General features: G+C 26.4%; 1 protein-coding gene across 3 annotated transcripts in view; it reads left to right on the top strand.

The window, feature by feature from the left end:
• LOC129969680 (lachesin-like) overlaps window positions 1-14,587 on the top strand; it is a 276,467-nt gene extending 261,880 nt beyond the window's left edge. The window contains exons 7-10 of one of the 3 annotated variants that reach the window (XM_056084353.1): window positions 1,002-1,070; window positions 5,547-5,645; window positions 10,549-10,644; window positions 14,041-14,587. In XM_056084353.1, the coding sequence (XP_055940328.1) occupies window positions 1,002-1,070; window positions 5,547-5,645; window positions 10,549-10,644; window positions 14,041-14,120 (344 nt within the window). In that variant the 3' untranslated portion in view covers window positions 14,121-14,587. Of the gene's footprint in view, window positions 1-1,001; window positions 1,071-5,546; window positions 5,646-10,545; window positions 10,645-14,040 lie in introns of all 3 variants that reach the window. The other 2 variants (XM_056084346.1, XM_056084361.1) reach the window with 2 other exon arrangements.
• The last annotated feature ends 312 nt before the right edge of the window (window positions 14,588-14,899 follow it).

The raw sequence follows: 14,899 nt of genomic DNA, 5'->3' as shown, positions 1-14,899 counted from the left end.
TCAGTTAACCCTTTCTAAGGCCGTGGGAAGTATGCTTCCCACCAAATTTATCAATCTTTGTATGAAATTATGTAGGGTGGCATAAGTTCGGACAAATTTTTTTAGTAAGTCAGAAACTGAGATGCTTCAGTTCTTTATCTCAGACAAAATGATGTGTCTTGATTTGTTACTTAAATATTAATTAACCAAATTAATTAATTAATCAAATTAAATTTATCTAATGAGCTAAATGAATCCCTTTTCTTATTCTAATTTCAAGCCTAAAAATATTTTAACATAATAAGACTAGAAAAAAATGGCCCTCTAAAGCATTAATTAGCTCAACTACAGTGACAAAACAGTAGAATTTCTTAAGGAATACCAGTTTTTTTTTATTTGTAGCCCGAAATGACAACCTAGAAAGTAGACTGACTTAAATGAAGTTTATAAATATTGTCCATAAAAGTGTTTAACGGGAAATCAGTTTAATTTAAAGCACTGATAAGGACAGAAATTCACAAGAATTTATCATTTCTGAGTTGCAGACAATAAAAAAATTCCCATTTCAAGAGTAATGCTCTATAGTTTCATCATTTCTAAGTAAACTTTCTGAAATTTAAGGAAAATTAAGAGTATTTTAGTAAATTTTTTCTCGTGTATTTGAAAACATTTTTGAATAATGTTTAGTATTTGCTTAACAGCAAAATGATTTTAGGTTTTGAATATACAATTAAGAGTATATTACAGATAATGCATCACATTTTTGTGCCAAATTTCTTAATTGCATTTTATATAACTGCACCAAATCCTTAACACAAATACACAAATATACATGAAATTTCTTTTATAATCAAAAATTTGCTTTAAAAACCAAACAGATAATTTTTTGTATTGTTTGATAGATTAAATTCTTTTCACTTACGAAATAGAAATAATTCTTGACAACAACGTTCTTCTTTGCGCATTATAATTTTTTTTAATTTCATCTCTGAGTTAGAATCCTTTTTTTTAATATTTTACAGAAATCAGCCCTCCTACAAGCATACCGCATTCAACACAGTCTCAAGAATTTTATGTGCCAGTACATAAAGGTATGGAAAGACACTTTACACACATTGCTCTCTGAACAATCTATTATAATTATAAAACAGAAGTTTCTGGAACTCGTTGCAAATATTGCTTAAGTAAAGTGATGTTCATGTACAGATTTCTTCAGTTACTTTGAAATTAAAATATCTTGTGTGCTAGCTCTTTTTAGTTTAAATAATTTTATAGAAACACGCTTTATAAAAAAATTTGCGTGATTTTTTTTTGCGTCTTAATACTTTAAATTTATTTAGTTGTATGTTAAAACATTATTTCATACCAGCAGCTATAGAAGAACTATAATAATAAAATACATTTAAATTATAATATGAACATTTTACCTTTAGAATAACTTATTTCCAAACTTTGTTGCTGTCATTATGGTCAGACAAATGTTTGATTATTTAATATCTTATTCAAGGATGTCCACTATTCCCTCGCAATTTCAATATGCCGAAGATTATATTCAAAAGAGTATAGTGAAAGCTTTGGCATAAAATATAGCTAAATAGTGAGATCACTCAAGCCGTACTTAGTGACAAAGTTCTAGTTTAACTTCCTTACTTCGAAAACGGTTGATTATACAGTGATAAAATTACTTGAAAGTAGATTTTATATTTTTTTGTTTTCGTTTGCAAATATCTTCCTGTATTGTTAAGTAAAGTTTGCATGAAATACTCATTTGCTGGTCACTGTTTCCAAAAGTACAAAATCACGGAAGGTGAAAAAAATCGTAGGTACTTAGCTTGCTAGGTTGTTTCACCTTTTTTCGATAAATATGCTTTCTTTAGAGAGAATGATTAAACATATTATGAACAAAACAACATAAAGAATTCCAATGTTGTTCTAAATCTTGATGAAATTGTATAAAGAATAAAAGTAATTCGAGGTTTGAAAACTTATTTGTAGGAAAAAAATTGAAATAAGCAAAGGGCCAAAAGAGCAATAAAATTTGAAATCTCAGTTTTCCTTCTAAAAATTACAGAATCTAACAAAAAATAACAATCAGATTCATATTGTTTTTTTCCCCTTCTTCTTTTGCTTTTATCAAGCATCTTTATATTACTTTAATGAAATAAATTAAAACGCAGGAAACTATTTACTATGGACTTACTGAATACAAAAAAAAATGAATGACTAATAAAGATATCCAATAAAGAATAATACATCTTTATAGACTGGCTATAAATTAAGGTTTTCCATGATAAACAAGTTTTATTTCATACTTTCGATTCTGTAAATTTTTTTTCAAACATATCAAAAGAAATTTTGCTTTACATTTGCGCATTTTTGTATTATTCATTAGAATTAATAAACATAATAAAGTTTAAGATGTGCAAAATAATTGTAATTACAATTATTTTTTATTCTTTTCAAGCTAATTTTTTTCATTTAATTAATAGTTCCACTAATTTTTAATAAATATTCATATAATTATAGATATATGGAAAAATGCTTTTATTGAATATATTGAATTTTAAATGAATTTTTGTTTTATAATACTTTGATGTAATGTTCGTAGCTATTCAATTTATTGTAATTTTACTTCTAACTTCATTATTATATTTATTATTCATTATTTTTTGTCACCTTTTTTCGATGAAAACTCTAAGATATTCTTTGTTTCCACATTAACAATAACGTGGTGTGAAACCCGAGTTATCAACCAAAGTGAACACAAGTAGAATTTTATGTCAAAGTGCCTATGTAATTTGAAAAGTGAAAAATCGGACTTTTATTCGTGGTTCATTGTCGAATAAGAAGGTTTCTAGCAGCCAGTTAATGGTTATGAGTAAAAATTTGTATCTTCTTGTTTGGAAATAACTCCAGCATGATTTTGCATGGCCAACTGAATTTTTGATGTAAAAATTTATCGAAATACTTCTAAATGAATATTACAGTTGTAGAGGACAAAAGGATTGTCAAAGGCTTTATCCGTGTAAATAATGGTATTCTCAATTAAACTCATGCTCTGACTTACTATAATTTAAATATACCGAAAAAATATTTTCTTTCCTTTATATTATCAAGTTACAATGCTTACGCTAATTCAGTATCTAACAAGCATTACGAATATATAGATGAAGTCAATGTATCGTCCATTTAAATTTTACAGCATTAATTGTATTGCCATAAAATAGACACATATAACTTAAAACTTTGTTACTATATTTAGTTATATTTAAACATGTGTAAAGCAGCACCTCTAATCATATTTGAAACAAATTCTAATCTATAAACTTTACCGCACCGGAAAGATTGATATAATGTACAAAATGAATAAAGAACGCTACTTTCACTGAAAACGACAATCATTTCAAAACTATTGGATGATTTATTGCAGATTTCTTTTTAACAATAGGAAGAGAATCGTTGAAACATTGGTCTAGTAATCATCTGTATGTAAACTTCCAGATGGTATGATATAGAATAATAAAGTTCCTGTGTATTCAGTACAGGAATTTCTTCCCAAATTGTCTTTTAATGTTGAAATAAACAGGGAAAAATCAGATTCCTCCCAATAAGGTCTCAAATGGAATGTTTGAGGAAGAGAATACGTGAAATAACTAAGAACCCATTCGGAAAGATTTATTATAATTTATAACAAAATGTTCTATATGCAGCGCCGCCATGGAGGAAAAGAAATGACATTAGAAGACGTAAAAATTCCTTTACTTACTGATGTGGCATAAGATTGTCATACACTAAAAAAGGAGCCCAGTTATCAGAGAAAAATGGTATTTTTCTTAAACCCTTTTATAGGGTGACGTGATTTGCGACCAGATCAGTAACCTGTATGTCCCCAGACGCGCGTGCGTTGATCATCAGGATACATTTGAAAACCATCAAGATTCATTTATTCACAATAAGCTTTGTTTCCAAATTGATCTTTCTATGCATCACTTCAAGGGTAAGTGAAAAAGTACATGGGTAAGAGAAAAATCGTACAACATTCGGCACAAGAATAAAGTTTGGTTGGCAGTAAATGGTTATACTAAAAATTTATGTGTAGGATAATATTTACGTTAATCATAAAGACGAAACCCATTCTATAGTATCCGAGTTGACAGTATTTCAATTCGTTTCTCTTTGTATTGTGACTCTATGTTGAGGTTCTGATGATTGTGCCATTTATTTGTTAGTTCCTCTCACAACTGGCTTTCTAATAGTTAAGACACTAATATAGAGTGATTCTTTGATATGTTCATTCAGCTTCTTCATTCCGATGAACAGACATCTTTGAAAATCTCACGTGCTCTTGATTAAAATGAAACCTTTGACAAGGGAACTTAATCAATCTGGAATAAAAAATACTATAATCTACAACTATCCAATTAAAATGTAATAAAAATGCTATTCAACTTCCCTGAATTCATATTCCCCGTACACAAATGCTAAGTGATAAAGGTGCTGAATTAAGCACCTGTAATTCAAAAAAGAATATTAGCCGAGTTCAAAAATTTTCAATTACCCTTCATTTTTTCCCAAATTGTAATTTCCAAGCACATCTTCAATATCTACTTTCTTTTCGATTAGATGGCTCTTCTTGATATATTATATTTTTAGAAGGCCAAATTTCAATATTTGTATTTAAGGAAAATATATTTAGAGGTGCGAACACATTTATATGCAAAATATTGCAAAATTTACTTTTTTAATACATTTTTTGACACAATAAACAGTCTGCTTATTTTTTACAGCAATTTCTAACTATGATATATTAAAAAAATATGACGAAATTTTCCTTCCCACATTAAAAAATGACAAATGTCAAAACAAAGTTTAATAAATTTCATTTTCCCATATAATTTTTCTTGAAATTCCTAAGAATCACTTTTCATAAAAAGAAATAATTACAATTCTTTTTGTATAAATATCACATACAGAAAAATTATGCTGTTTAGATGCAATATTTTCTTTGCTCCTTTTTTAAAAAAATTATTTCCATAGTAGAAATATAACATTTTTTAGTTCCCATTTTTACAATCTAGCATAAAAAATGTGTATTTTCAGACTATCTCTTTACGTACAACGCTTTTTCTCTTCACTGTTAATAATAAATTTATGTAGATAAATTCAAATAATGAATTTTTGTCACTGTATCGTGATTCAGCTATAAAAAAATGTATTTCTGATCCAGACTGCTTAGAATAGCAAAAAAAAAAAAGGCATTTCAAAATAAAGCCTTTGTGAAAGATGTGATAAACAATTTTCATTAAAAATTTTATACATGAAAAATCGCAGGTATAATTTCCAGTGAATTTCCTTTTAACTGAAAGAAACATATTTCTAACTTTCAGTTGTATATTTTTTCTAATATCTCTTCAATCCATTTTTTGCTATCAAAACTTCACATAGAAAATAGTTCCATTGTTTTTTTTAAAGAATGTGTGCAAATAAGAGCTATATAAATGCGAAACACAACTTTTATGTTTTGATATTGCTGTTAACTTACTACTTGTTTTAAACAAATATTTTAGGTTCCTCTGACGTGTCAAAGAATGATTCTCCTATGAAAAAGGGCTACGGTATTCCTGCTCCGAATTCACTTCGCGATGAGTCTCAAAGCTTATCATCAGGTTAGTAGCATTATGAACTCAGAAAACGAAAAAAAAATTTCCAACTTAAAATAATTTAGTCATCAAATTAAATTTAACGTTATTAAGAATCTTTCATATCATTAAACATAATACAAAATGCTGTATTAATGATTTTAGATTGAAAAACATAATGTTTGTATTCAAAACTTTCGAGGACCGGCAAAGTATGAAACGTAAGCATTCTATAGAATGCCTAGGCATTGCATATAATGCCGGACGTTTTTAGACAAAGTATTAAATATGATAATTATTGAACAGAACGTTCCCTGGGCATTATATATAATACCTAGGCATTCTATAGAATGACAAATGCTTTTTATCAAAGTATAAATAAAGATCATGATAGACTATTAAATAAATGGCATGCATTCCTAAAAACTACAAGTGTTATTCTGAAAAAATAATGAGAGTGCCATTAAAAATAATTTATTAAAAATATGTAAAAAAAATTATAGCTATATAATACAAAATTTATACTTTTCTTATTAAAGAAAGCAAAACTTTCATATAAAAATAAGAAATTAAACCTACTTGCTGCGCCATGGCAGACTTTAATGACAGTTTGAATCACATTTCACTACACGTTAAAAGTAAAAACATTTTATATTTTGACACTTTTTTGACGTTTCGACTGGACTAATCATTTGCAACTGACCGGAGTAAAATTGTGTCGTAGGAAAATCTGTAATTCTACGCAATTTCTTAGAGCATAAAGTGGATTTCGATCTCGCTTATACTTGTTTTAAAATTCCTTTAGAAATTCCCTGACGGTAGAAACAATCCTTTGTTATACTCATTACAACGGCCAATATACTGTTCTACATCAAGAATAAAAACTCTGAAATAGGATATTCGAAACGAATCAACGGCTATTTTTAGAAATTATATACAATGCCAGATTTCATATTTTGCCGGTAACGTATACAAGACATAAATGAATTCCATAAAATGAATATAGATGAGAGTCTTAAATTTGGTATGGCAACAAAGGCCAATACATATTTGGGAGTTGATATTTTAAAAAAAGTCTTTATGTTTATTTCATGACCTGAAAACAAGTACGATTTTAATTTTAGTCCATAGCTACCTGATACATATAATTATCACCAGTATTTAAGTTAATATATTAAATTTAGTACTTCAGGTGTGGTTGTTGAATTTAAAAAGCATTTTCCTAAATAAATTATATAAAATTGTAATTAAATGGGAAATTAAATCTTCAATTAGTTAAATTGAATCAAATGAAAATAAATTGTCAGTTATTTTGTTTCGCTTAGTGAGCTTCATTTGTATCACATTCTTGAGTGTACTTTGTTTAAGTCTCTTTGTACATTTATATACTGTTCGACTAAGCATATCTCATTCTGGTATTGATCTTCCATTATTTACATATTTTAATGAAATAATTCACCTTGATATTTATTAGCACAGCCATTTTTTTGAAAAGCTAAATTACTGTAAAGTTAGGGTATTTTTTAAAAAAAATTCTTAAGCTTGTTTCTAACTGAATTAGCACGCAGTGTAGCCATGTGGTTACCAAGAATATTTCTAACCACGGGGCAAATAACTTTCACAGTTTTCTCTGAGTCTAATTTATGAATAAAGGAATCGTCACAGAATCTTCATTCAATCACTATGGAAAGAAGAACTGTCTGATTTTTCGTTAAATTTTTGTCAATTAATGTCAGGTACTTTTTTTTTTATCTTACGTATGCAGAGCAAGGTTTGTTCTGATCCGAAACTTTCTCGAAGGTGTTTCATTGATCCTATCTTTATATGCAATGAAAGCAAGATTATTCCTATCTCGTTCGAATAAGGTGTTTCAAATACTTTTCTTCTTTCAACAATCATATTCTCACTGATTGATCATTATTTTCATATCCAGTACTATTTCTTGACTTTACAATGCTATAGACACAAGAGGGATAGATGTCTCTTGTGATTCCGAGATTGATTAAGGAGATAACTAACAACTTTTATGTTCCTATAAATTACCTACTATTCATTGAACTTAATTTTCTCAAGGATAAAAGATCTTAAAGATAAAACACCAATTTTTTTCCCCATCAAATGATTTTTTTGTGAGAACAAAACCTACACTCTTTTTTTTCTTCATTTTCATGAGTTTATAATTCTATTTTTCTCTTTTCTCTTTCAAATAAAATTATTCTTTAAAGTAAAAGTATTTTATAATTTATTGACTTTAATATTGAAAAGTAGAGTCGATAGAGAAGAACCATTATCACCGATGTAGTAAAAATATGTATAAGTTCCAGGCTCCAAAGAATTTTTTAATATTTATAATGAAAAGTACTTCCTCATAATAGTTCTTTAATTCCATGCGTATTTACGATCTTTCAGTTTCAGCCTCATTTAAAATGTCCAAACAGTAAATTATATTTTTTAATATTCTGCTTTGTGAATTAATCAATATCGGATAGTTATCAATTATAGAAAATTCTTAAATATCTATAAATTAATTCCTTACAGAGAAATCCGGATAACATAATAAATTTCAAATAACTTACTACTGAATGACTTTATTCTTTTCCGTTCGTGCAAGCAAAATGCATACACTAATCCTCAAAAAATCATGCTTTTATTCTATTTTACTTAAGTTCAGGAGCTATTTATTTAAGTATATATTAAAAAATTTTATTAAAAATTAAAATTTATAAGAATATACTGTTTGTAAAATTGACTATCAGACAATATAAGATGTACAGAATCAAGTATTAATGAAATTAATCCATTAATTGATAACTAAAAAAACTGAAATTTAAGGAAAATGAAAGATTAAGATGAAAAAAAATTTTAAAAAATGTACTATTATCGAGAATATATAATTGTAGAAACATTTAAACACTTAAAATATAAATTGCAGGTTATAAATCTCCATCTTCACAAACATGAAATAATGACAAACAGAAAGGCTTAAAATTAAAGTGTTTGTAGCATGTATTGTATCCATATGGTCCAATATAATTATTTTGCATATTTTTTATTTGCTAATATTTATTATTCTTAGAGTCATATAGTGACGAACACTATATTCTTACGTCAAATAGTGGTGTTATAGTTATTACTATGTGCAGTAATTGTTCTCTCATATATTTATTGTTTAATTTAGTTCCTTTATTGTTTATTGTTAAGGAGATGACTGAGCATAGAAATACAATTAGTCTTCGATATTATTTAAGGTTTTAGTACTATAAAACTCTCATATTTAATTTTCTTTAAACATCTTATAAGATAAGGTAATTTCTGGTTTCGTCTCATTTAAGCGATTTTGGTTTTACATTATGAATAAATTAACATATATTACAAGTCTTGTTTCTCCTCGAATTAATTTATAAGTAAATTATTATTATCAAGAAATTTATTAATTTATTATAAGGAGATTCTCATATTATGTCTTTCCTTCTTAATAAGTCAGAAGGAGGAATAAGATCATGGGAATATCACTTTCAATAAAATTGTGAAATGATTCCTATACTTGAAGATGTAAGACTCTATGTCTATCATTTATTTCATTACAGCTTCGAAGCACACGATATCAGTCTTTATATTAAGAAATTTGGCACAAAAATTCCTTGTTAGTCGGAATAGTAATTGTTCAGAAAAATTTGCTATTCTAGGTAGACTTAATGAAATTTTTGCGTATTTCATGATTTTTATTCAGTCTATTCAGAATGTATCAGTATTTAAAAATGAAATTCTATGCATCTTGAAAGGACAAAATATTATCTTTCTCTTTGTATTGATTCAGAATCAAAACCTTTTCTCAAGAAATAAAGAAACATAGAATAGTTTTGCGTTTAACATCAATTATTATAATTGCTTTCTTAAGTTTAATTGAGATTCAAAATGTCGTTTTGGATTTTTAAGCTATTACCTCAAAAAGTTTTTCAATTTTTAAATGTATTTGATAAAGCAAAAAAAAAAAAAAAAAAAAAAAAAAAAAAATGTTCTCCTAAATTGTGGCAATATTATATTTCAATTTTTATAATAATCATTATTGAATTGAATAAATATTTAACTTTTAAACATCATTAAAATATTCAAATTCATTAATTTTAATTCATCATTTTGAGTTTGGTTGTTTCCTTGTTTGATTAAATTTTTTGAAACCAGCGTTCTCTAGAATTGATTTGCGATGATAGAACGAAACCGTAAAATATTTTTTAAAGTTTATTGGAAGTTATTTTATGTCAACATATTTGATAAATTTAATCATTGTTATTTAATAATTGTTACTTTCCAATTCGTAAGTGTTTGACACAAAATCTTCGAAGAATTTTCTAATAAAAGAAATTAAATTCTTAAAATGAACTAAAAAACCTGATTAATTAACTTTAACTTTAATTCAGTTCTTAAATCTAATTTTTCCCATTTACTTTTTCATTTTCCGAATATGATTTTCTTTGTATTTATTCAGACATAAGAGAGGGAGAGAGTTCAATTCCTTTTTATTATGAGTTATTTTGTTAGCTATAAACTAAATATCTTTAACAATAATAGCATCTATTTTATTTAAGTTTGTTTAGTTTTCTTTTTTAATTGAATTTTAAATATACATTCAATTGGTTGCCATGACTGTAAAAATGAACACTGAACAGAAAATGCTTGGATACTAATAATACATTGTGTAATGGCACTATTTAATTTCTGGAATATACTATTATATTAAACTAGTTCCTAATAGTTATATATTGCAATATAGTTTTATATAGTGCAATAAACATGTCTGTAATCAAAAAATCTTTGAATGCATTGTTATTTGATGTTATGTTATTTTTATGCTAAGTAAAATTTTAATGTTTGCATACAAGTAACATAAACATGATATTTTATTTGTGTTTTTGTTTGATTTTGCAAGAAGAGAAACAGTTGAGCTCATCAAAGGATGGTAACATTCTTGACAGTGACAAGCCCAAGCGAAAACAGAACCAACATCCGACGCAAGGAAGCCAAACAGGTAACAATAGTAACTATATTGCATTATAAATTGTTTACCAATGTGCTACTATATGTAATGATATCTTAAAATATAATTTAAATCCTAATTAATTTCCAAATTTTTATCCTAAATTAGCTCATGCTAAGTTAATTGAAAAATGTTTTCGCATTTTCTAATCCAATTCCCACTTCTTATTTAATTATTTTTAACATGCGCTCAAAACTAGTTAATTTAGCATTTTCTCAGGCTCCTAAAGAAGGGGTAAAAAATTCTAAAACTTACAACATTTCTTTTAAGATACCAAAGATTCCCTTTCCTAAAATTGAATGCGTCACGGAAATCATTATTAAAATTCCATAGTTATATCATTGAAGAGAAAAATGTCCTTCTCTTTAGATCTTGTTTCGCGATGTAGATTTATGCATCTCATACCGCTTTTTCCCTGTACTTAAATTGTCTCCAATGGTGAAATAATTAGAATTTAAAATTTCAAAAGTTCCTTCTTTTCGGCCATTCATCTGATTACACACATATATATATATAAACTAAAAAATATTATAAGTTGAAAAATAATATCATTACCATTCTGTACTTAATAATAATAAGTCAGAATGAATAAACTTTCCATAATTTTTTATTGAGTTTAATTTTTACTCCTATAAAGCAAATCAGCTAATTAGAGAAAAAATAACTAAAATGTGTGTTTTTATATTTTTTGAATACGAGAAATAAAAAAAGTAGGTGATTTTATTAAAATGTACAACTAAATTTTTAGACGCAAATAAATCTAAAATGTCTATATTGGTAAATCAAAAATAGTTTCTGCGGCTATAAGTTTTTTATTTAACTTCTGTTGTTTCTGAAATCATTTTCCACAACATTCCATCTTATTCCACAACACTAACAAAATTATTCATTACTAAATTGAGTGCTTCAATACAAATTTTAATTATTTTATTAACTCTTAAAATAATAAAAGTATTAAGTGCATTGTATTTTTTATTATTTTTAAACAATATATTCTTGCTCTTCAGAGTCACGTAATTTCATATTCACTTCTTCTGTTTAAATGCATAAAAATGATGGTAAATCTTTCATGAGCTTTTGTATTTTAAAATGCATTCTAATTCCATACAGTGAAATTCTTTTTATTCAACATATTCTAGTTTATTTCCGTAGTAGTAGTAGCTTGTTACAAAGAAGCTTTTCTTTTCTGCTCCTTAACTAATAAACTCCATTTTCATCATAAATCCTAACACCAAGTCTGCATAAAGATTGTTTCATTACAGCTTATTTTCGGAACATTTCGAATTTTGGAATTTCTGAATATTGATATTAAAGAATAAATAAAGCTACGGTGAAGAACTTTAAACATATAATTATAATACACTCTCAAATTTTAATAAAATACAACCAACTAAAAACAGATCTAAGAAAATGGTGCTAATACCAGTTAACGGAAAATTAATTTTACAAAGAATTTCACTTACAAACCAGGGAGTGAACATTAATTTAGCTAAGCTTTTCACTTATAGAAGAAAAATTACATTCTAAAATCTAATTTCTAAAAAAACCCTCTATTTTAAAAATCGATTTCAATAATAAAGCAGGCAAAATTCAAAATTTTATCAATTCATGATTGGAATATAGTATGTTGCAGTCTAAATTTTCGTGGAATCATGAATCTATTGATAAATGTCTCCCTCTAATCATCACTTAGGATTTTATTTTCGTATATTAATTTTTCTCTTTTATTTTTCTATCGTATTAATTTGTTCCTTTATTCTTTTTTCCTGCAATGAAAAACTATTTTTATAATTAGTTTTAATTAAATTTGAAATTTGGCGATTCTATTAATTGAAAGAAGATGTTAATACATCCATGACTTTTTTCAGGGATAAATACAAGTTATGAAATATTAAGCGAACTAAATACTATTTTTATTGGACAGAAATTTCTGTTAAAATGCATTATTGTCTAGAATCATTTAAGAATTATCAAAAGCCATTTTACAGCGATACAATCAAAACTATAATTACTATTTTACAATTCACGGAAGTTAAACTTTTGTCTTTAGAATCCAGAAACAATTGTTTTACTAATAGTTGAATTATTTGTTGAAGCACAAAAGATGTAAAAGGAAATTTTGTAAAGGAAACAGATCTTAATAATTAAGAACTAAACAAATATACTCTTAACTAAAGTGAAATTCACATAAAGCCCATTAAGAAGTTTCTAAATATTAAATTATAGTTAATGTATACTATCTGAGACATTTCTTAAGCAGTTTCTCCAGAAATAAATTATTATAAATATAATTTACTAGTCCAAAGATTTTCAAAATTTTTAGCTAAAGTATATCTATCATTCTAATCTCTTATGGCAATAAAGTGAAGGAAATTCAATTTATAGAAATAAAAGAGATAATAACAGAAACTATACTGGAATAAGAAAATATAATTAAAATTCATAGAATATCGTTTCACATTCTGGAACTAATTTCTGGTTCCATAATTTTTTTTACTAATGTTTTTACTTACATAATAGAGATGTTATAGATTGTATGCAAGTTTTAAGACTATATTATAAAACACGTCTTAAACAAGGATGTATTTAAAAAAAACTCCAAATTCTTACCAAGATTTTTTTTAATTATATAGAATTAAGCAGAATGACAGATTGCTAACGAGAATGAAATAAAAACTCTGATATTTTATAAAATTAATATATATATATTACTTTCAGCAATACTGATTACAAAAAAATACCAAAACAATAAAAGATGCAAATTATATGAGATTATTAATTTAAAGGTTTCATACAAAAGAATACATTTCTCTGTATTGTTCTATGAAAGTAGTGTTAATTCGCATAAATTTTTTAAAAGCACCTAAACGATTATGAATGATTTCAAGACACTGTGAAATATCTCGTATCCTCTTTTTTTATATAGCACTGCTGGAAAGTGGTAATAAAGCTCTTATAACGTACCAGCTTACATACTCTTCACTATATGAGGAAAAACTTATACATAATTCAAACGTAACTCTCTTTTATAAAGTCATTGCGATATCGTTCTTATTATTTAGTATTATCCCACTTTATATGATTCAATTATTATTCTAAGAATACCACATCCAGAAAGAAATTTGGATTGTATAATTTGAATGTTTGCATATTGCATCAGCTATCTTACAAATTTTCAGTCATTTCCTACCCATCCTACCCATAAAATAGAAAAAACAATGAATAAAAAATAATTACTATCGGAGTATTTAACTCAAGTGATATAGTGTTTCTATACTTCTTTTTTGTAACTTTGCAATTATTTTCCAATTAGTAATTTTAATAAAGAAGTGTGCTGAACCTTTTTTTTTAGATCTTTTAATAACTAAACTTTTTTTTTCGTTTCAGATTCCAGTGGATCGTGCCAAATTAGCTTCTCAATCCATGTTCAGTTAGCTTTCCTCTTGGCTGTTCTGTTGTTTGACTAAGCATCCAGTTAGAGACAAAGACTCTTGCTTCTCTTTTCAAAGAAGATCAAACAGCATGCTTACTGTACAGTTGACTTTCATCAGCGAACAAGACTGAGTAGAAAGAGCGGGTATTTAACCATGGAAGAGATCTGCCCTTGCAGAAAAAAAACTCTTCAAATGAAGTGTTGATAGCAATACGAGCCAATAATATTTGTCCTAAACAGTGGTAAAAAAGAACGAGCTGATATCCATATACTTCTTGAAAAGCGTACATTAATACAAAACAAATTTATTGAATTTTGGTTCGTTTTTAGCATCGAAGAAGAAATGCAAATAATATTGTTGCAAGAAATCTTTTAAATAATGACAAACTTAAAATTATATTCCGGCATCTGAAATTTTGCTTCAATAACTTAGCAAAACAATTCAGTCAGTTTTAACAGAAATACTAAAAGTATTTATTTAGTAAAACGTAATTTTTTTTTCAAAAATCGAAGTTATTAAATGAATATTAAATAATGAAAAATGTTTCAAACTTTCAAACACTGAAACAATAATGTTATTATTGTTACTAAAACACTAATATAATTATTTGTGTAAATAAAGGAACATAACAAATTGTGAAATTTTTTATTTTTGTTAAATTAACTGAATTTCTACAAAATGTAATAATTTCATTTTAACTGCCAAAAATTATGTATGAAATTGAAATATAAATCTTTAAATGTAAGAGTATTAATAATTTTTCGTATATTATAATTTTTAGAAATATATTATTTCAACAACTTCACCACAGT

This window comes from Argiope bruennichi, chromosome 1 (assembly GCF_947563725.1).
Source record: "Argiope bruennichi chromosome 1, qqArgBrue1.1, whole genome shotgun sequence".
Classification (NCBI taxonomy): Eukaryota; Metazoa; Arthropoda; class Arachnida; order Araneae; family Araneidae; genus Argiope; species Argiope bruennichi.
Note: the sequence above shows the minus strand (reverse complement) of the source record. Positions and strands in the feature narration are given on the sequence as shown.